Source organism: Xyrauchen texanus, chromosome 22 (genome assembly GCF_025860055.1).
Source record: "Xyrauchen texanus isolate HMW12.3.18 chromosome 22, RBS_HiC_50CHRs, whole genome shotgun sequence".
In the NCBI taxonomy this organism is placed as follows: domain Eukaryota; kingdom Metazoa; phylum Chordata; class Actinopteri; order Cypriniformes; family Catostomidae; genus Xyrauchen; species Xyrauchen texanus.
The window spans coordinates 21926077-21949699 of NC_068297.1; the positions used below are offsets into that span (position 1 = coordinate 21926077).

Consider the following 23623-nt stretch of genomic DNA (forward strand, 5'->3'; position numbering starts at 1 on the left):
ATGTTTCTACAAAAATAGGCCAGTGTGCATCATATTCTCATTTAAATAGTCTGCATATCAGAGTCAGGGCAGACATGGTTGTTTCATTCTCCCTCTCTCTCCTTAAAAGATCCCTGTAACTTTTAACAGTCTTCTCAAATTATAAAAAGGCAAATATCCATAAAACTAATATCACATACAATCTGCAAATATGCAAAAATCTCATGAACAGATGTAATAAACCAACCTCACACAACTTGAGCAGATACTTTAGATTTACTAATTAAAACTTTTGTGTGAAATTGAGTAAATAAAATGCTAAATAAGATTTCATTCTCTCTCTTTTTTCTTTTTTTGTTATTTACTATATTCAATAGTTTGATATGTCTGCATTGTATCGGCCACCCTGCTCTCTGGATATCGGCATCGGCCAGTAAAAACCCCATATCGGTTGATCACATCCATAAAAAGAACATTTCTCAAATGAAATGTAAGAAAACACAGCATTATTTCTCATAAAAAAAAAAAAAAACTAAGATGCAATGAAAACACACTCTGAGGAGAAAAAAAGAAAGACACAGCTAAGACTGTTTGAGCTCCTTATAGTAATAAAAGAGGGAGAGAGAGAAGCTGTTTTCAGAATTTCACTTGATAAGCCATCATAATTAATAAAAGCTGTGAAAAGCCTAGCATTTCCCACTTGGCTTCTGCCAGCATCACACCCTGAGTGAACCTAGTCCCCACACACCAAAACTCCCTCCAATACAGAGTCATTTAGTCTCAGATCAAATATTTTGTCTCAGCTCAAGGCCAAACAAGGTCCTACTCTGCTTATGTCTGGCCACAAGATCTTCACTGTCACTTTTGCAAAAAATAAAAATAAAACAATGCACAAATCTTATGATACCATACTAACTGTCTATTCAATATCAATTGTTGTGTTCTGGTTTATCTCATCAGGAAGTCTTTAATGCCAATAAACAGAAGAGTAATCACCTAAACACATAGGGAAGAATTCACAAAAACTGTTGCACCACATTTGTAAAAAGGAACTTTGGCACCAAAACTGGCAACTTATTCACTAACCACCTGCAATCCAGTTTAACCAGGCACTATTTCTGCTGGTATAGAGTATTTGCATAATTAAATTCAAGTCACTCGCTGTGAGATCTTCATGGATGAGAGATATGTTACACTGAGACTCAACAGGAGCTCACTCAAAATTACAGCTGGGGTTATTTTTGGCATGTAGCAAGCCTGCCCTGAAAACATCTGTAATGCAAGTAAAATATGGAAGTCCCCTCTTATTAGAATGTAGGAAGATAAAGCTGAATTAAATTAGAGTTTTAAGGGAACGGGGAGACATTTTTTAGCTTGTAACCCAGTTATAATTTTGGGAAGGGTGGGAACCAAGCTAAATCTCTGGCTATACACATCCAAAACACAGGGAGCTCCATGGGCCTGAGCTGGATTACAGGCCGACTTCCAGGAAGGTCTGTATATTCCTGGCCACAATCTAAATGAATGAGGATTTACCATTTCCTGCAACAAAGGAATCTCAGCAAAGAGTAAGTAAATGAAAGTCAATACTACCTTAGAGCACTGAGGACTATCAAAATGAGCATCTAGGAATAGAAATAGGAATGCAATTAGTCTCTTCTATTTCTCAAAGTACAAAGTGGTAGGCTGCAAAACTTTCAACTATACTGTTCTTGCTGAAAAAAGAAAGAAAGAAAAATAGCAGGCACACTTTATCAATCAACCAAGATTTTCAGCCATATGTCAGGTTTCACTGAAAAAGGTCAAAGATCTATTTCTTCTTGATCTAATCCATCAAAAATGGCTTTTGTTGGTGTAACCTAATTTGTTAGGTAAATTTAGTCAGATTAAATAACAGTTTTAAATGGAATAAAAACAGTTAATTAAGATGTTGCCACATGAAGCAGAGTTTTTAGGTTTACTGACAAAAAATGTTTTTTACAGTGTGATTAAATGTGACTATTAAGACTCTTTTGACTATACAATAACACAGCAGCCATGAAAGATTTCAATTAGACTGTGAGATTACAATTTACACTATTAACAACCAACGCATGATCTGACTGGTTTCAGCACATGCTATCTAAGTCATGCCGATTACTTGCAAAGTCTGTCCTGTACCTGCCAAATCATGCCAACTGACAGAACAGATAAGAAGTAGCGGGGTGTGTGATTTAGATACATTTTTTTTGTGTAAATATAACAATATTAATATGTCCATGGTTTAAAGATTGCAAAAACAGTTTTTTACATTATCCAACAAATTATAAAGACTATAAGTATGAATAAGTAAGGGATAATCCACAGCTAGGTGTGTGTTAAATTATTTTAAATGCACGACGTGGATTCGAAGAACCACCCAACGCTTAGTTACAGCTGTCATACATTTTTGGCAGCACAAGCTTTGACTGGAAGAACAGTAGCTAGTGGCTATAGGAGGCACTTCAGCACATAACATACACAATACCTTTCAGTTTAAATCATGCATCGCCTTGCTGGACAGCGAAAGACATATTTAGTAATAGGTCCCGATTTCAATCTCTCACCATATGTGCAAAACAAGCTGAATTCAGTTTGAACTGCAAGCAATCCAGCCAATCAGAATCTAGTATTAGAACAGAGCATGGTATAGGGCCATAATGATAATGATTAAATGCAAACAACACCCTGAATGTAATTCATCCATTGACATTTGCAAAACAATGGCAGAACCAACCATGTGACCACCTGCCACAAATACAAATGTGTGTCAGATCCTAAGCAAAGCACTTAACTTCAATGTTGCATGTCGAATTTACCTTCCCCCAAAATCCACATCTATACACAGAAACCAGCCTAAATGATAGAAAGCAGTGCTGATAGCCATAATGGTCTTTTTGCCTCTGGATTAATGTGCTTATGTGCTTAGCTAAATGATTCAGCCACAGAGAGGGGCTGCAAGGTTTATAATGCTAGATTTATTCAAAACGTTCTCTGTGGCATTATCTGTCATTCTCTAAGCTCTCTAAGCTTTTCCAAAAAGCCTTCTTTCAACCATTCTCTAAGATATTTTCACTCAGTGTAATCTTGCTAATGACGGGAGACAAAACATATGGAATTTTGAGACAAAAATAAAACCTATACATGTCATGTAAGGTTTTTATGTAGAGATAGATAATGTCTAAAGGATTTTTTTTCATATCACAAGAAGAACCACAGAAACACTCACTACATCTTTTCAAGGAAGCCACTGGACCGTAAATGAACATCTACCCTAAAGCATCGATTTCTTCAATAACAGCAAAAATTAAACAAGGGCCCTCACAGAGCATCTTCCCACATAAAAAAACTCAATACAAAAAAATATCACTCATTTTGCAATCATAAATCTCTTCAAAATAATATTCTTGAACAAAGGTCCTATAAACCTTTGACACTAGCTAGGTATAAAATATTAAGGCTTCAAATAGGCATTTTTCAAATGTAATACCATTTGTTCATTACAAATCATATAATCAATTTGAGCGAAAATGTAATTGAAAAATTAACATGAATTTCTTAGTATTTGATATGTGCCTCTTTTATTGAATGACTCCTGCATTGGAGCTTGCATGTTCTCCACAAGTTTGTACAAAACCTGATGATCTATGTTATCCCAGCATGATTTGAGAACGTTCCAAAGAGCATCTTGTGTGTTTCAATGGAAGCAAGAACATCTGGTCTTTTGTACCATGGGGTAAACATAGTCAATGCCACAAATTTGCACATTTGATTAGTAACCTAGTAATAGAGCAGACTTTATTTATTTTATTATTCGTCTTACAGCATAATGTTTTCTTTCATTTGAATTTTCTAAATCTTAAAACTTTTTTCCCAGAATAAATTTAGAGATTTTCAATGAGGAGTTAGGCTGTATAGAACAGTTTTCTTTCAGTTCTTTCAAGATTCACATAAGGAGCCTAAGCAAAAAAAAAGTCTATAAAGCATCCAAATGATTTTGTGCCAGAAGAAACTTCTTCTGAGACGTTATTCAAACATTGGATGTTTTAAATCCCTGCAATAAGTTTCTGATGTGAATATGAAATCACACTGACCTGATTTTGCATCCACTCTTATGAAGACCAGAGTCACTGTGGCTCTGCGGCAGGTAGAACTGGTGGGAATGATCATCCATTTCTCAAACACATCCACAAATCAGACAAGTAATGCACTGTGGCTGATGTGTACCTCTAACCAAACCTGCTTCAATTCACTGCTGACATATTCAGAAAACAGAACTGTACACTACAACAGATGTGTACTTCTAACTAAACAAGATCTAATTCATCTCAGGGAGCCGATTCAAGATTAAATAAGCATTTTTTTTTAAATGTCATAATCCTCTCATATCCTCAAAAACTCCACACGTGACAATCCATAAACTTGTATGATCTCAGTAGATTTGAGAATGTAAAGAGAAAGTCAAAGTGAGGGATACAAACAGGGTCAGAGATGAGATGAGTGAGTGGCCAACAGTAGGGCTCCACTAAATAACACCCGGCTGATACAGGATCATGTTCCCCCATGAGGAGACAGCCTGAGAGTGGATGTGTGTTTTTGTTTGACCCTGGGGGGGATAACCTCATGATGCCCAACCCCCCACCCAGCTGTGACAGAGAAAATGAGACAGCGCTTCCTAATGCTACTGCTGCCGTGTGGCACACACATTTAATTTACTATTTGTAGCAACGATCACGTACCACAGAAAAGCGCATGCTCACATTGACTGTGACATTATTTGCCTCCAGCAGTATCAGCACATTTAGTACACACACACACACACACACACACACACACACACACACACACACACACACACACAAAGCGAATGGTTCAAGAGGCACTTGGTATGAGAGACATGAAAGCTTTACATTTACTACTGAATAGAAATGTCATGGCAGGTCAAAGAAAGGACAGCTTGTCTTTAACACACATTTAAAGGGAGGGCATAGGATATGCTTGGCAAAAGACTTTAGTCAGCATTTGATCACAGAAGCGTGGCTTTCAACAGTACTGATGGGAAAAGAACTGTCAAAATGGAAGATTTCAGAAAGCCTGAATTTGTAATGATGCGGGATTCCCCCCTGTTCAATACAATGGCTTCAAACATAATAAATGCATAATGACTCGTGTATCCAAGTCTTCAGAAGACATCTGATAGTTTTTGTTAAAAACAACCTGAAATTTAAGTCAATACTCAGTGAAAATCCTGATGTCAGTTGTGCGTTCATGAGAGTGAATGAGAGAAGCTTGTTTGCTTAACACTTGCACGATCACATTTTCACACGAAAACTTGTCTTATTTAAAGCAAAAACAAAGCAAGTTCTGGGCTACATTTATTAAACTTTTGCATCCTTTTTGAAGCTTCACTTCTTCTAGAAGAGTCACTTTGCACTGCCATTGGATTGAATAGAGGTAACTGATTCAGATTCTTAAAAACATTTCCTTTAGAGTTCCGCAGAAGAAAGAAAGCCATATGGGTTTTTAATCCTGGGGTAATGTTTCACAATGTTCACACTTAACCCTAATTCATAACACAGGGTTAAAAGTTGTGCTAACTCCTTTTGAAACATTTAAAGCCATGCACACACTGCAGGCGCCCTGCAACTCACAGTGTTGTTTTCCATCTTTCTGGTGCACAAACTTCACGACTGATTGCAGACTGGGTGTATCAACTATATGACCCTTCGTCCCTGACTGAGGACCTTTGTAAATCTGATGTTAAGATGCTGTGGTGGAAAAACTCGCCCCTCCCTCTCGTCATCGTCATCCCGCCTCTGAGGGACATCCTTCAGCCAAGCTCACAAGGGGAGTGGGCAAGAAAGAGGACACGTGCAATTTAATAAGCCTTGTTTGGGAAGCGGATGATGAGACGCATCTGATGTAAATAAGGCCTCATCACCACTGCTATAAGAACTAAAGCACACCTCTCCTTGGGATGCTTGTTCTATCTCCTCGCGTGCACACACTGGTGTCCCCGCAGATCCAGGAACAGTTCGGGGAGGGTCCGGTGCAAATTAGATTTGACACCTGGGATTGGAACACATATCACGGCCAGCGGGCCAGAATGCCGTGCCACACAGAAAGCCGTCGCCCCTCATGCCCAGATTAAGTAGTAGAGTGCTTCGCAGCTGCATGACCCCATCCATAATACCTGGACCTCACCCTTTCTCCACCACCTTTCCTTTACATAGCCCCATTCACCACAAAGGTGCCAGATCCTCCTTTATTTTGGACACTTTTTCCCAATGGGCACTTTATACTCTTTTTTTGAATAATTTATGTTTATTATTATTTCTAATAAATGCGAGGCCTGACACCACACCCACTGCATCTGTCTCTTACCTAACCCTAACCCAAACCCACAGATATGTTTTGGGTGATCAAATCGCAAGTATACAAGTGAGGAACATCACCTTTACACCAGGTCGTCTCTTTTGACCACTTGTGTACGGATTTCGAGAGGAGAGTCTATGATTTCATGAGAACATACTTTACATCATTATTACATCTGTTTTACTGAATGATAATAAAGTTCAAAAAAGTAAAAGCATAAAAAGTGCTAAAAAAAGGTACACAGTTATTATTCGCAAACATGACGTTTAGAACAGAATTCAGAGTTACTGTAACCCAGTGCCTGAAACAGCACTTCTAATGTGCATGCTTCTCATCTCTGTGTCCCTGCATATTGATAAAAGACACACTGAATAACTTTGTGAAGTTTGGGGTTTGTCACAGGAGTGTGTAAGCTACAAGTGTACACTTGCTCTTTTTATCTGAGACTCAAAACATCAAAGAAGACGAGCTTGAGTAGTGCAGTGTGCACTAGGCTCAAGTGTGAAACAAACATAAACTATGCCTAATATGAAAAGCCTAGGACAGTGCCACCAGGCTAAGGTTCAGTGGCTAAGGTTAAGTGCTGTGCTGAAGGGAACAGAGATTGGCACCAGAATTGACCCTTGCAGGGTTCAAATCTGCAACCTAATGGCCCAGATCCCTTAACAACTAGGTAACACCACCAATTGCTCCTTGATGCCCCTTGTCTTTAAAAGAGCAGGTAAAAACATCAGGGTTTGATTACTATTGACAAAGGAACTGCAAAACAAGAATTATGGCACTTTTCCACTGCACGTTACGGTTCGACTCGACTCTACTTGCTTTACTTTTCTGAGTTTGCTTTTCCACTGCTGTTTAGTGCCGCCTCAAACGTGGGTGGGATTATAGGCTGATCGTCATAGTTGCGCTGCCTCTACTGCCATGGCATCATCTTAAATGAATAATAAACAATAACACGGCCACTAGCTGTTAGCTACTAGCTCATTGTTCTGCATAAAGCAGTTGATGCATGGTGATTTTACACAAGTGTAACAGCTAAATTGGCCTGGTCGTTTTAGAAGCCATTTTTCCAGTAGCTGGTCAACTAAATAAAGTGAAGCTTTCAAGCAGAGTATAAAGTTAATGTACCATCCTCCATCATGGACTCCAACAACACTCTCACTCCCATTGCTCGCTGGTATAGATAGTGTCCATTTGGTCGAACCACTTCCACTTTTCCTTGATGGTTCTGTAGTCACTTTTAAGTTTTTCTTTTTTCAACTTTTACACTGTTGGTAGGTCCGGTGGTAGCCGTGTGCGGCCAACAGCTGAGACACTTCCTGAAAGACTTTTTCGTTTTGCGCCATTTCATTCATCGCTAACGAGAGGAACGTCTGCACCTCGTTTATTGACCACGGCTTGGTTTTGCGCACAGCCATTTCTTTTTACAAATCAAAAGTCGCGTGAACAAATGATACTGCTATCGCTGTAGCTAACTTTAAATCCAGTGATGCTGCTAGTGACGATTTTCTCTGACCAATCAGTGTTCTGCAGGATTTTGATGTCACATTTAGTATTGGCTCGGGTCGCTTGGAACCTCGGTGGTACTAAAAAAGTACCAGGTACCAGGTACTATTGACAGTGGAAAACCCCCAAAAAGCGAGCAGAGTCGAGTCAAGTCGAGTTGTACCATGCAGTGGAAAAACCCCATTAGAAACACCCTTCCATTTGACTAGAAAAAAACTAGATAGTATTTAGCTAGGAAACAGTTACCTTGGTAAAGAGAGAAGTGACCAAATGGCCAGCACCCCTCCCCCACCTCCTGATTTGATTGTATTAACTAGCCTAATCCTTATCCTTAAAGGAAAACGCTTTAAAATATTAGTGTGCTAGCATAAGAAGAAAAATAGGCCTGTATTAGGTTACAGTCCCTTTGTAAAGGACAAATATAGAGAGAATATAGCTACAGAAAGTAAGAGAGAGGAAGCAGTTAAAATCAGAATAGTTCCAGCAAATTTTCAAGGAATGTTCAATGATCCCTAATACATTGTGCCATGTTTTCTGCCACTAATAGCATGAATTTTCCTCAAAGACTGGTCGATCATTGTCAGTTTCTTCAGCCTGGTGCCTTTCAAACCAAATACAGCCTTCGAAAAAAAGTTGTACCACAAGTTTGGCACTACCCCCTGGTCAAATACAAGAGATCACGAGTCAGCCAAATTGGATCAACCACACAGTTTTTCCCATTCATGGACATCATATTTTAATTTCCTTTAAACTATTCTTGCTAAATCATTTCTTTTCCAGTTTTATGAGCCTATGAAGCCAAAAAAAAAAAAAAAAAGAAAACATGAAATAGCTGCATATTTCTGTTTACATTTTTATTCTACATGCACTTCCATAACATCTATATTTCTACAGTATATCACTACATCAACTAATCTGTTGATTGTTGATACTGCAAAAATCAAACCTAAAAAATATAGACAGAAAATGTAAATCCTGTGTCCTGGTTTCTTATTCAAATCCATGTTTCTCTAAATACTAAGTGACTCAACAGACAAACATTGAGCGGTTTGGGGTTTCCTGCACTCAAGCTATTGAACATAAGCATGTTGTTGTAGATGAATCAGCTCATTCCACTGAGGGAACAGCTGGTGGGAAAAAACCACAAAGATAGCATATTAAAAACACTCAGACTATGTTCTAAACCATCAAGAAGTAAGAACAGAAGGAGTCCAGTAATCCACAGTGGAACTCAAAAACAGGATAACAATGAAAACCAAAGAGGACAAATTCTTCTTACCCATAGTCATCAAAAGAAAACATATTGGGACGTTGAAGCTCCGAAGACACAGAGGAGAGAAAGGAAAAACAGATTCCTTACAGCCGGGGGAAAGAAACAGAGGACAACAGTGTGCATATTTCATTCCACATCCTCTCAGCTAAGTTAAACACAGAGCACACTCACATGTGAGATACAGTGACAGAATAATGCAAGAGAAGAGAAGAGGAATGTGTGAGAGAGAAATGAGGAGAGAGAGAGAGAGAGAGAGAGAGAGAGAGAGAGAGAGAGAGAGAGAGAAGAGAGAGAGACAGACAGAATCATGTGACACATATGGACCAGTCACCTTGCTCTGCTCACATCCATTCTTATCCACTCATAGGATTGGAAGATGGTCTGTGCCTTAAAGGAGTCTCAAGCACAGGAATAATTCTATCGAAAAAAACCTTGTCCTTGTTTAAATCCTTAAACACGTGTTCATATGTACATACACACACACACACATATATATATATATATATATTTAATGAGTTTACATTACACTGCAATGTTAAAAGTGGTAACTTGTCATTGTTACCTTAAGCCTTAAGCCTAAGGCTTAAAAATTAGTTTTGTTGGTGTAACCTAATGTAATCAGGATGTTAAATCACATTTCTGAGTTGAATCGCAAATTTATTCTCATTAATTTAGATGTTACCACACAAAGCACATTTTTAGGTTAAAATTTTTACAGTGTGTTTAGTCCAACTTGTTTAGTCAACCATGAACAATATGTTCATAAGTTCAAACTATTTTAAAATAGATGTTCATATTGATAATCAAATAGGGCATCACAAAAGCTCTGAAATTGTATTTTTCTTAATTATGTTAATGTTCTGGACTGTATTGTCTCTGTTTACACTTCAATAAAATGTATTTTTTATTAAATTGTTAAAAAAAAATTTTTATTAATTTAAATTATTGCAGTCGGCTACATGCACATATTATTTGGAGTCCTCCATGTGCATTTTGTGGTATTAATGTTACCAAGTAATCGATTAAGTTGACTACCGCCCCTGGAGTCGCAAGTTTGAATCCAGGGTGTGCTGAGTGACTCCAGCTGGGTCTCCTAAACAACCAATTTGGCCCGGTTGCTAGGGAGGGTAGGGAGAGTCACATGGGTTAACCTCCTCGTGGTCGCTATAATGTGGTTCTCGCTCTGGTGGGATGTGGTGAGTTGTGTGTGGATGCAGCGGAGAATAGCATGAAGCTTCCACACGCACAACATCTCCGCAGAAACATGCTCAGTAAGCCACTTAATAAAATGTGCAGATTGACGTCCTCAGAAGCAGAGGCAAGATTGAGGCAAGTCACTACGTCACCACAAGGACTTAGAGCGCATTGGGAATTGGGCATTCCAAATGGAAAGGAAAAAGGGGAGAAAAAAATGAAACGATTAACTGATCGTAAATTTCTACGTCAATCGATCATGAAAATCCTTAGTTCCACGTAAAGAAAATAATACGGGTTTTGAACTACATGAGAGTGAACAAATGATGACAAAATTATCCTCTTAAACACATTGCAGCTGCTCTGAAAATTTATTTTAAGATTTAAGCAATTCAATTTCATAACAAAATTCCATCAAATTTAATCCAGTAATCTTTAACTAAATAAAATTAAAAAATGAAATATTTTAAGTTTCATTAATATAATTTTGTTAAAAAATACACAATTCAGTTTCATGAAATTTTGTTATAAAATTGAAATGTGTAAAGCCTTTTTGCGTGTGAGGAACATATATTTTTAAATAGCCAATTGTTTGGAAACCTTTGTGGTTATATGGTCCAAAAAGAACAATAGTTTTTTTTAAGAAGGACAAATAACATCGCTGCAAAAGATCGTGAAGGTGAGATTTTGATGTTTAATTCTTTCTGAAAATGTCACTTTTAAGAGAGCATATACCGTATAGTGTAGCTCAATAAATGTAAATAAAACACTGTACCACATAGTGGTAAAAAGGTCTTTATTCTGGCAGACAACCTACCTGATTCATGAAAAACTAAATGAATCATGACAGCTGGATTTTACATCTCCAGGGTATCAGTGAAATTACACCGAGGGAAACACTTCAAGGAAATTCCCTCTTTTGCTTGCAAGTCAATAAAAATGAAAATGCAAAAGATCCAGACAATTAACCTAGCAGCAATGCGAATGGTCATATAACATTTTGTGCTTATTGAAAAAGAGTCTAATACTAAATTCATCGACAACTAGAACTTCGATTGTACTTGTAACATTCAGTGCACATCTACGTGCACACAAATACACAGAGAACATACACAATTCTTGTGTGCTACTTCACAACAGCACAGCTCAACTTATTGGGCAACAGCTCCCAATGTTCAGTGTGTGTAAAGAGCTCTACAGAACAATTTTGACCACTCAATACATATGGTCGATAGGGGAGTGAATGCCTTAAACTAAACAAGATGGAGCACTACTGCTAAAAATAGCCTACACTGGGAATTACAGACTTTTGCTCTAGGAGTCAAGAGTTGAATAAATCATTCCATTCCAGTTTCCTGTTGGTGAGAACGTCACCTGGTCCAGCACAATTTAAGACTTCCTTTTAGGCCAGACAGAAAGAGAATAAAGGAAAGGGAAAGCAGGCACATGCAGCAGACCTCAGTGACGCTTGAATGTTGCAGAATAAATGCACTCATATGAAGCTAACGACAAACTTATTGGTACTTATGATGATACACTCAGTCTGCAAGAGCATTTGTGTTTCATATCTTAAAGGGATAGTTCACCCTAAAATGAAAGATCATTTACATTTACTCACTCACTCATGTTGTACCAAACCTGTATAACTTCCATGAAACAATAAAGGAGATGTTAGGCAGAATGACAGCCTCAGTCACCATTCCCTTTTGTTGTATATGAAAGAATGATGTAATGAATGTAAATGGTGACTGAGGCTGTCATTATGCCTAACATCTCCTATTGTGTTCAACCAAAGGAAGTTATACAGGTTAGTAACAACATCTGTGTAAGTATGACAGAATTTTCATATTTTTAATGAGCAGGCCTGTCACTTTCTTACACGTTATAGTGATTTCAGGCGAATCTACTTAAAAATATGTGTGGCTTAAAAAAAAAACTAAACTAAAAACATTAAAACTTAAAACTTTTAAAATTTAAAACAGATCATAGATTTGACCCAGTTGTTACCCAGTAATTAACATGCAGTTTCCATTACATAATATTAATTAAGACATTGGTTTATTTGTACTTCTAGAAAAAGGTTGAAAGATGATCAAAATAAGGCGATACAATTGTGACTCATCACAGCATCTTAAATACACATATTCCCTCATGCATGCATGTACATTTTAACCTAACATCTTCATGTTAGGAAAAAAGCTATTGAATATTCTACTAATCTATGCTAATAATCTACTGAACTATACAGTATAGTGCTTTTTTTTAATGGATATTTTAAAGTTATGACAATTTTTATACCAAGAGGCCCATTTTCATGATTTCATCTGGGGCCCGTCATGTCACACGTCCAGATATACTTAACATACAGTTGTATTAAAGTTGTCATCAATGCTCTGTGTATCAGCACACTGAATACCCCAGTGCTGTCAGCTCACTCATAAAGGCCTCAGATAGAGCGTTAAAGGTTGTGTCTCAAATCCCAGTGAGCTGCCTACCTAGACAGCATTTTTGGTAATCATCGATCGATTGATGATTATGATGCCCAAAAATGCTGACTAGGTAGTGAGCTCACTACTGTAGGTTTTGAGATACACTCCAATATCTGTAATTAACAGTGTCAAGTGCTTTATAATATCTAAATGTATATATAAATACAAGTATCGGCCTATTATCAATGTATTAAGTATGTTTATAAATGCAGTGTCAACACATTGGGCTGCTTACCTCATTTTCCGATGGTATTCCCACGAATCGATGGATGTAATAAATAATTGAAAAATATTTTTAAGAGAGAGAGAGAGAGAGAGAGCGATAGAGAGACTAAGGCGAGCCGCTATATTTAAACCTATCGGTGCATAAAAATATTTTTCAGTGTGCATACAAAACTGCACGTGCACTATTCCATATCACAATGGTCAGCCTGAATGCTTAATGCTCATCCATCGATGCACAGTCGGTCCGTGGAGAAGAAGCAATGCAGATGTGTCTAAAGCTGAAAAGCATATCGCTCTCTGTCATCGCAGCTGAATGAAAACACATGCCATGCTCAGCTCATGCCATGGTCGCGCCTATAACATCGATCTGAATTGGAGTTGCCATTTTCCTCCGTGTTCTGACAATGAGCCTGAAGCTTAACGGAATAGTGTGAAACCAACATGCACAAGAGCGAATACTGGTGGAGATAATGAGGTACTGCAATCTCTTATGAGATGCCCTGCCTTATTGGGTTGGCCCAGACACATTCGAATTGCCATTTCTCGTCTTCATGTCAGTCATGCTCATTTGGTTTTCGTTGTATAAACAGACATAAACACATTACTTTTTTTAATGGTGGGTTGTGTTTATGACTACATGAGCTATATCAGGTTAGCCTATCATGTGTATCAAAGAGTAAAAGGAAAACAACCTTTGCATAATAAAGGAATAGTTTACCCCAAAATTGTAATTCTCTCATCATTTACTCACACTCATGCATCACAGATGTGTATGACTTTCTTTCTTTTGCTTAACACAAACAATGCAAATTAATGGAGGCCTGAAGTTCCAAAAAGCACATAAAGGCAGCATAAATGTAATCCATATGACTCCAGTGGTTAAATCCATATCTTCAGAAGCGATATAATAGGTGTGGGTGAGAAACAGATCAATATTTATGTCTTTTTTGTTCTATAAATATCCACTTTCTCCAAATGCTTCTTATTTCTGAAATTGTGCATCCTCATTTTGTTTCCTTGCTCCACTCTCTTGGGAAATGAGGAAAGATGGTAGGAAAGAAAATGGGATGGAAGAATCGAAGCAAGATGTATTTGTAAAATGGAAAGTCCTTGTCCTCAAGCATGACATCAGAGCATGTTTTTGCACAGCTAATTGTTTATTAATAATAAATCCAAATAATTCAAGATGCGCTGTTGAAGTATGTGACAATTATGGTTTATTTAAACCACAAAGGTGAAACTAGAATAATAAGGTGTGAAGGGGCAGAAGAATTTATACGTACGTCAGGTGCTTCCACCAAAAAGTCTCCTGCATCGGATGCACCGGTTATTATACCAGTGCCTCCTCGCTCAAGCACCCTCGATAAGCTTCTTTCCAAGGTCTGCACCTTCTCATGGTGCATTTCGAAAATTTATACTTTTTTCATAATGGCAGACTTTGATAGGTGTCCTGGTCACGGTATCGAAGACGGAGGAGCGAGGAAATGAGGATTTTAATTTAAGAAATGAGAAGCACCCTATGCATTCTCTTCAATCCTAGGAGTTCTTCTTTTGTTTTTGGCAATTCACATTCTTCTTGCATATCGCCCCCTATTGGGCAGGGAGGATCATTTATAGTAAAAACAGAACTTTGTGTTTTTTGGAGCTTCAAAGCTTTAGCCACCATTCGCTTGCATTGTGTGGACCTACAAAGCTGAAACATTCTTCTAAAAATCTTAATTTGAGTTCTGCAGAAGAAAGTCAGTCATACACATCTGGGATGGCATGAGGGGTGAGTGAATGATTCATGACATTATCTCCCTTCTTGGAGATAAGGTCAGTTGTTTTTTATGTTGTTTGTTTGTGTTTGGAACACAATATTACATAACAATTTTATTGAAACATGTACATTTAAACAGATTAAATGTATTCATGAGTTGCTATGGGGAAAATATCACTCATATAAACAATATGTTTAAAAAAATATATATAATTCTTCTCCCTCTAGCTTTTATTTGTATAATTCATAATCAGTGATGTGGTGTATGTGCTTTATTGTTAGGTGGTTTGTAAAATTCAAATTCTACCAGAGCTTATCCTTAGAAATGTCACTTCAGCCTTGATCCAACATGTCCATTGTGTTTACAAAAAACTTTGTTTAAGAAGCAGCATTATTTTTTTAATTTTTTATTTTTTTTTTATGTTCATGCTATGCTGTATATCTGGTAATGGATATGGGAAAATAGGTTAGAGAGTTACAAACAATCTTGTGCATGCTTAGCTATTTATTTATTACAACAGTCATTTGGCTGTAACAACAGTTCAGTCTCGTTTCTCAATCAGAGTTTATGAAAATGGAGCTTAACTATAAAGTTAATGTGCTCTAAATTGACTGTCAGTTAAGCTACTTCATTCGCAAATAAAGCCAGACAGGGGATTCAAACTAAAACAGAGACTGATGGCTTTAGTTATTTGGCAAGACCACTATACAAATTGTGAAAACCTTTGAAGGCCAAATACAGTCACTTGCCTTCGCAGACTCGTGTTCTTCTTATTTAAAACAAATCTGAGGGCTGATAATCACATTTAAAATACATGAAACTTGAATACAATCGACATGACATCAGCCTTGAGTGGCTGCAGTACCTCAAATTACCAGAAGGTGGGAGCAAAAGCACACAAATAAGCATGATAATGGCGGCAGATTGGATGGTTAACGTGCAATTTTGAAATACAGTCAGTGTGATGCGAGTAATTCCTTAATAAATTATGGTTTTCCATTGTTAAGACTTGGTGCTATTGTTTTTTACATTATGTTAAGTGTTGTTAATTATGTTATGAATTGGCCAGCGCCTTTTGGGTATTGGTCTTATTTACTCCCAATTAGTTTCTTCATGTGCTTTGACATCAAGTTTAACTTTGCCCTAGAAAACAGATTCTTAGTTTGTAATTCAAAGCTAGAGAGATGGGATCTCATCCAAGGATATCTCTCTTTCACAGCCAAGGAAAGCGTGTGAGAAAGTCAACAGACAGTAATTTCAAATATTGGTGTCCTGAGATAACAATTAAAGGCAAATACAACAAAAACAGCTTCTCTCTCTCCCTTTCACCACTTTAGTCTTTAGTCAATGGCCCAAATTATGTTTTGCCAAGTGACTTCCAAGAAAAAGAGAAAGTTCTGATGTTTTCCACATGAATACACACACAATAGTGTGACAGATGTTGTTTTACACCACACGCCACTGCATGACACTCATGTCCTTCCCTCCGGTAGAGACTAAGTGACTGTCATCGAATAAAAAGTTAACATTGGTGACATGGCTGCTGTGTCCACCGTAGACATGACTTGGGGCCTAAGGAGAAACATGAGAATATAAGTTTTTACTATTACTTTGTGCTAAAAAAAGATCATATGTACAATGTCTCCAATATCTGAAAGATTTAGTGCTGTCTTACTCGAGACTGAGAGCAAGGGAATGAGAAAAGGTGAACTTTTCCAAAGTCATCTCCAGTGACGAGCAGTTTCTTTGCATTAGAAGTGCACACGGCGTTGATGTCAGTTCCATCTGAGCCATCTGGCCACAGCCCTGAAGAGTAAAGAAAACAGAACTCACATCCCATTTTCCTCATGTGAGTCTTACATTGAAAACAGAATTGAGCCAATATGCTACAACGACAAACATTAAAATATGCAGCTTAATTTTCCCTTAGTTACAGCATATTTACAATGACTACAAATAAAATAGGTTTAATAGGAATAAGATAATAAGTTACAGGTAACAGTTTTCCCATACTGCTATCCATAAAATAAAAGATGAGCATTACCGAAAACTTGGAAGCCCAGAGTACAGGTGAAAGTGGCCCATTCTATGTCACGGGCGGTCTCCACACTCACTACTTGCTTGCAAACAGAGGGAATCCCTGAACAAAAAACAATAAAATTATTATAAGACTTCTTTCTTATTGTCAAAATGTTCAAAGTCAACTGATAGATTATAACTATAAATGCATTATTTATTTGTAATACAGAGTATGCACAACCACTAGTGATGTTCCCATGACCCCTTTCAGGGACCAGGTGGTGAACCTGCAAGCGCTGCCCCAGGAGGAGGCAGACCCAGCCTTAGCTTTGCTGTGTTCGGTGCGCGCTTTACGCATATATTTGGATAGCACGCAGAGCTTTAGGATCTCTGAGCAGCTCTTTGTCTGCTTTGGTGGACAGCGGAAAGGAAGCACTGTCTTCAAACAGAGGATCGCCACTGGATCATCGATGCCATAGCTGTTGCCTACCGGGTCAGCAAGTGCCGCCCCCTGCTGGGCTACGAGCCCATTCCACCAGGAGTGTGGTGGCCTCCTGTGTTCTGACCAGTGGCGCCTCTTTAGCTGACATTTGCAGAGCAGCGGGCTGGGCTACACCCAACACCTTTGCGAGATTCTACAATCTCCGGTCTCGAGAAGATTTTCCGCTGAAATGGCCAGGACCTTATTCTCGGCTCCTCAGCACAAAACCAGCACAAAAAGCAGTACACACGCCCCCTCCTTTTATACCTGTATGTCCGGTGGAGGGGCTTGCAAATACCACTCGCCAATTCCCATTGGACTTTTATCAAAGACCCCTAGTGTCCCTCTATCAGGGAAAGGAGGTTACGAAAGTAACCAGGACATTAGTAGACAAGAAAAAAAGAAAAAAATATATATTTACTTTCTAGAAGTCCACAGTGTCAAAAGTACCCAAATTTGAAAAAAAAAAAAAAAAAAAACATTTACTGTTTTTAACTCTTTAGATACTTACAGTAAAGGATCTCATAGTCCCCTGAGTTGGATACCAAGTACTGAGAATCCACAGACCAGTCCAGATGCGTGATGAAACTAGAATGGCCCTGTGAGGCACAGAAACAGACAATGGTGTGTGTGTGTGTGTGTGTGTGTGTGTATGCTATATGTATATGTGAAAAGAAAAAACTCTTAATGACTATCATGTGGTAGAAACAGATGGTCTATGGCAGCTGAAGGATGAAATAATTTATCGTGTATATTAATTCTACAAACCGCTTCCATAAATACTCATGCTTACTGAGCACTTTCCAACTCTGCTGTATTTTTTGCCATTTTCAGCCGCAGCATAAATGTAGATGTAGTTGTCATGTGACCCAATTGCAAGGAAATTGCCATCTGGAAGAGCAACAGAAGGTTTCCAACTTAATCAAATGCAGACTTTAATCTGTAAAATTTTTGGCTGACATTTCAGTATATCCCCAGCAAGCAATGATGTGGTTTTTGGGAGAACTCTAACCTGGAGAAAAGCGCATAACCGACAGCTGTTCGTTCCCATCCGTGTGCATAGTAACTAGATCCTTCGATTCAGTATCAAGCACAAGCCACCTGTGTAGATTGATAATGAGGGAAAGGACAATATTAACCATACCGTTCTGAAACAATGAAATGTTAGGCTGTTAGGAGAGATTTTTATTCAGTGTCGCAATCAGGATATTTATAAAAATAAAATCAAAGACATCTGAACAATGCCAGTGCGATAGTGTTCCTGTGGGGAATTAGCATTGTAATAAGTGTTTGGGTCTTCTGTGCAACACTCTATTAAACTCTTGTTCAGAATTTAAATGATGTGTCAGGGGCCCCGTTGATGAAAAGAAATGGCTACACTCACCTGCCTGTCTGTGTTCCTATAGCAACCGTTGCCCCAGAAGGATGGAATCCAGCCGATTGAGCGGCATCCTGTCCGCAAGGGAAACACACAGATAGATGCCCAATCAAACATCCTGTCAACCCAAATGTGGTTACAACACAGCCTAAGGAACACTGTTGAACTTGACACTGCTGTCATTTAATTATAGTTGCAGTAGTGACAAGGTTTCTGATATTGAGAAAGAGCTGTGAGGGCCGTCATGCCCACGGTGAGATAACACTGCTGTAGTGTAACTCAACCCTACACAGGCACGTTGCTCACCTCCAATGTTTTGGTCCAAATGGATTGATGGGAGCCAGGGTCCCATAGGCAGACATGCTTGTCATGGCCGCAGGTGAGGAACTGCTGCTTCATTGGATGTACAGTCAGACCCCATAACTCATCTGTGTGGCCCTGATGAACAAACAGTTAGTTGTTAACAGAGGTGAACATAAGAAAAGAAAAAAATCAATTTGTTTTCCAGTACAAATATCTAAACACCTTTGAAACAAATTACTTCAGAGATTAAAAGTTGGTGTAAGACTTATTTTCATAGAATATATTTTTCTCACAATATGGGCAATTGTATTTTAAGCATAAATCTCACAAAATGTTCTCTGAAACATAGTTCTACAGGTGAAACTCGAAAAATTAGAATATCGTGCAAAAGTTCATTAATTTCAGTAATTCAACTTAAAAGGTGAAACTATTATATTACATAGACTCATTACAAGCAAAGTAAGATATTTCAAGCCTTTATTTGATATCATTTTGATGATTATGGCTTACAGCTTATGAAAACCCCAAATTCAGAATCTCAGAAAATTAGAATATTGTGAAAAGGTTCAGTATTGTAGGCTCAAAGTGTCACACTCTAATCAGCTAAACACCTGCAAAGGGTTCCTGAGCCTTTAAATGGTCTCTCAGTCTGGTTCAGTTTAATTCACAATCATGGGGAAGACTGCTGACCTGACAGTTGTGCAGAAAACCATCATTGACACCCTCCACAAGGAGGGAAAGACTCAAAAGGTAATTGCAAAAGAAGTTGGATGTTCTCAAAGTGCTGTATCAAAGCACATTAATAGAAAGTTAAGTGGAAGGGAAAAGTGTGGAAGAAAAAGGTGCACAAGCAGCAGGGATGACGGTAGCCTGGAGAGGATTGTCAGGAAAAGGCCATTCAAATGTGTGGGGAGCTTCACAAGGAGTGGACTGAGGCTGGAGTTACTGCATCAAGAGCCACCACACACAGACGGGTCCTGGACATGGGCTTCAAATGTCAAACGTCTTACCTGGGCTAAAGAAAAAAAGAACTGGTCTGTTGCTCAGTGGTCCAAAGTCCTCTTTTCTGATGAGAGCAAATTTTGCATCTCATTTGGAAACCAAGGTCCCAGAGTCTGGAGGAAGAATGGAGAGGCACACAATCCAAGATGCTTGAAGTCCAGTGTGAAGTTTCCACAGTCTGTGTTGGTTTGGGGAGCCATGTCATCGGCTGGTGTTGGTCCACTGTGCTTTATTAAGTCCAGAGTCAACGCAGCCGCCTACCGGACATTTCAGAGCACTTCATGCTTCCTTCAGCAGACAAGCTTTATGGAGATGCTGACTTCATTTTCCAGCAGGACTTGGCACCTGCCCACACTGCCAAAAGTATCAAAAACCTGGTTCAATGACCATGGTATTACTGTGCTTGATTGGCCAGCAAACTCGCTTGACCTGAACCCCATAGAGAATCTATGGGGCATTGCTAAGAGAAAGATGAGAGACATGAGACCAAACAATGCAGAAGAGCTGAAGGCCGCTATTGAAGCATCTTGGTCTTCCATAACACCTCAGCAGTGCCACAGGCTGATAGCATCCATGCCACGCCGCATTGAGGCAGTAATTAATGCAAAGGGGCCCAAACCAAGTACTGAGTACATATGCATGATTATACTTTCAGAGGGCCGACATTTCTGTATTTAAAATCCTTTTTTTTATTGATTTCATGTAATATTCTAATTTTCTGAGATTCTGAATTTGGGGTTTTCATAAGCTGTAAGCCATAATCATCATAATTATATCAAATAAAGGCTTGAAATATCTTACTTTGCTTGTAATGAGTCTATATAATATATTAGTTTCACCTTTTAAGTTGAATTACTGAAATTAATGAACTTTTGCACGATATTCTAATTTTTCGAGTTTCACCTGTAATATCTTGTGCAATTTTATTTCTCAAGTGAATTCTTCTTAAATATGATTAGACATTTTAACTAGAAATCCAGACAAAATATTTGCATTCATTAATTTTGTTTCAGTTTAAATAAAAAAACTAATTATGAAACAGCAATAATTTAAAAGCCCATCTATTCTGTACGCTAACCACAAATTCAGTTATCCTTTCAACCTAAAATATGTCTAATTGTGTTTAAGCTTTTAAGACAAATAAAATGTATGATAAGATAAAAACAGCTAAATTGATTCTTTCCTTTAAGAAACATTCCCCTTGTGTGTGTGTGTGTGTGTGTGTGTGTGTGTGTGTGTGTGTGTGTGTGTGTGTATCTAAGGTTCAGTTTTGGCTTGATTTCATATCCTTACAGATCATTTATTTAGTTTTTTCCTATTATTTATGTATATGTTTTTTTAAGATAACAATAGCATAATTAACATGTTTAGAAATTAAACAGAAGTTATATATTATCTTAAAAATTACATACATTGAAAGTAAAAAAGCAATGTAGCAAATATGTTTTGAGATAAAGACAATAAAATAAGAATAAAATGTGCAAAAGAAAAATTACAATTACAATTTAAATGCATAAGTGGTTAGTGTGGCATGTTGTTTATGAGTTTATGAGGTCCAACCGTACATTGTATGCTCCAATTGTAGTCTATAATTAATAATTTGTTTAAATGTTGGGGGATGTTCTTTTTTCCAACTGATCCAATTACACCTTTTAAATTTACAGTAAATAAGATATCTTCCTATTTGCAGTGTTTTACTTACCTGTGTAATAGGTACGAATTCCCCATCCAGACTGCCTTGCAGGACAAAGTTTTTGGTAGTCCCAATAAGAACCGTCTCACCCTTTCCTTCAGCAACAGTTCGAATGGGGCCAAATAACTCAGGCACCTGAAAGCACGATAATAAAATTGGGAGGAGATTTTGGTTTCCTGCTGGAACATTACTATTCAAGCATAAAAATGGTAGCAGCTCATAGATTAAATTACAATTATTTCTATATAGATGTCTTACCTCTACTGTTTGAATCTTTTGATAATTTTCATCCCAGGAAATGAGTTTACGGTCCTTCCCACCGGAGACCAGAGTCCCATTTCTCAACATGCAAAGTGCAAAGATGCTCAAATCATGGGCTCCTTGAATGGCCCGGCTAATACGATTAGAGCCTGTGAATTATGAACAAACATTATACAAACAGCCTGTTGTAAAACTGGAAACCTGTATGATACACATAAGTATGGAACACAACAATCAAAGGTGTCTCCAACTTATTGGATTAGATTCGTATTGATTCTTGGCAGGAAATTGAGATCAATCTGCCTTTTGTTATCAGTAAATAAACAATCCTTTGTTATCAGCAGTTTCATCCTTTGTTGCTTTCAACATTCACAAAATATCCCAATAAAAGACCCAATGAATAAAGCTTTTATTCTTTTACCTTTGCCCCATACAAGTATATTTCCACTTGAGTCTCCAGTGATGGCGTCGCCATTTTCTGAAAAAGTCACACACAATACAAACTTGGGCTTCTCTTGTTTCTGCAAGAAACATAAATATGACTTTATTTTAAGCAGAAATGCAACAAACACACACACAGAGAGAGAGAGACAAAATATGTTATATCTACAGTATGTATTATAATCTAAAATAGCACAACTACATCACACAATGTAACAATTACTGTAAAAGGCATTGCATATATTTTAGAGTTACAGTAAATGATACAATATGATATGTTGCAATGATACTGCACATGCATAATGCAAATGTATAAACGTTGCATCAAACCAAATAATCTATATAAAAATTTGTAAAATGGACTTGTAGGAGATTACCTCAAATAGACCCTGTTTCTTCACAAGAGACCCTTTCTCTAATGACCAGAAGTAAAGGTGTGACTTCCCACATGTTACAATTATATTAGCATCTGTCGGGTGGAAATCAGCAGCGAAAACAGACTCATTGGAGCACTGTACGGGCAGAAAAAGAGAAAGTTTGAAGATATGCATAAACCTGTTTAACAGTTAAAGGTGCACTCAGTAATTCTAATCCAATACACTTTTTGTCATATTCTGCAACTATCTCCTCACAGTCTGCTAGCTGTCCGTTCAGTGGTTGGGCTAAAAAAGAAAATCTAGTATTTGTACACAGCCCTGGCTCTGTAAATGGGGCAAAAACAAAGTGTATCAGACCGATCCACACAACACTACGCCAGCCAATCAGCAACAGGGGGTGGTTCTTGCACGTGCACATGATGGGGGTGGGGGCAGAGCGAGAGGGAAATTCATTTGAAGAGCGATGGCAAATCTGGCTGATGCTAATTTGTCCTAAAGGAGGACAAATGGCTGAGAAACAGACCAAGAGAAAAACTTCAGAAGAATATAAATTAAAAAAGAAGGATTATGATAAATTGATGGCTAGGAGCCACGTCAACATCGGCGAGGCTTTTCAGTGTGCATGAATTTGGGGGGCGGAGCTTTCAAAGGAATACTGAAGGGAGGGGTGTTTTTGTTTTGGTAGTTGAGTTCGAATATCAACGTTTCTCAGGAATCGCTGAGTGCACCTTTATTACATTTATTTGTGCATGCATCTTGTAGAGCACACTAAAATGTTATTTACATTGAACAATGATAATTCACCATCACACATTGTTACAACCCAAGTCTTGGACTAACACAAGATGC

General features: G+C 38.0%; 2 protein-coding genes across 3 annotated transcripts in view; both read right to left on the minus strand.

Moving 5' to 3' along the window:
- Window positions 1–13475, minus strand: part of LOC127662422 (ena/VASP-like protein) — a 46252-nt gene extending 32777 nt beyond the window's left edge. Inside the window, exon 1 of one of the 2 annotated variants that reach the window (XM_052153584.1) lies at window positions 13070–13475. In XM_052153584.1, coding sequence (XP_052009544.1) covers window positions 13070–13224 — 155 coding nt within the window. In that variant the 5' untranslated portion in view covers window positions 13225–13475. Of the gene's footprint in view, window positions 1–9157; window positions 9378–13069 lie in introns of those variants that run through there. The other variant, XM_052153586.1, reaches the window with a different exon arrangement.
- Window positions 13476–15208: 1733 nt separating this feature from the next.
- The window catches only part of LOC127662536 (echinoderm microtubule-associated protein-like 1), a 63649-nt gene continuing 55234 nt past the window's right edge, over window positions 15209–23623 (minus strand). Inside the window, 12 exon segments of the mRNA XM_052153756.1 lie at window positions 15209–16391; window positions 16495–16625; window positions 16864–16959; window positions 17831–17918; window positions 18113–18210; window positions 18332–18420; window positions 18704–18771; window positions 19004–19135; window positions 21705–21830; window positions 21954–22105; window positions 22378–22477; window positions 22775–22909. Of these exon segments, the coding sequence (XP_052009716.1) occupies window positions 16266–16391; window positions 16495–16625; window positions 16864–16959; window positions 17831–17918; window positions 18113–18210; window positions 18332–18420; window positions 18704–18771; window positions 19004–19135; window positions 21705–21830; window positions 21954–22105; window positions 22378–22477; window positions 22775–22909 (1341 nt within the window). The 3' untranslated portion in view covers window positions 15209–16265.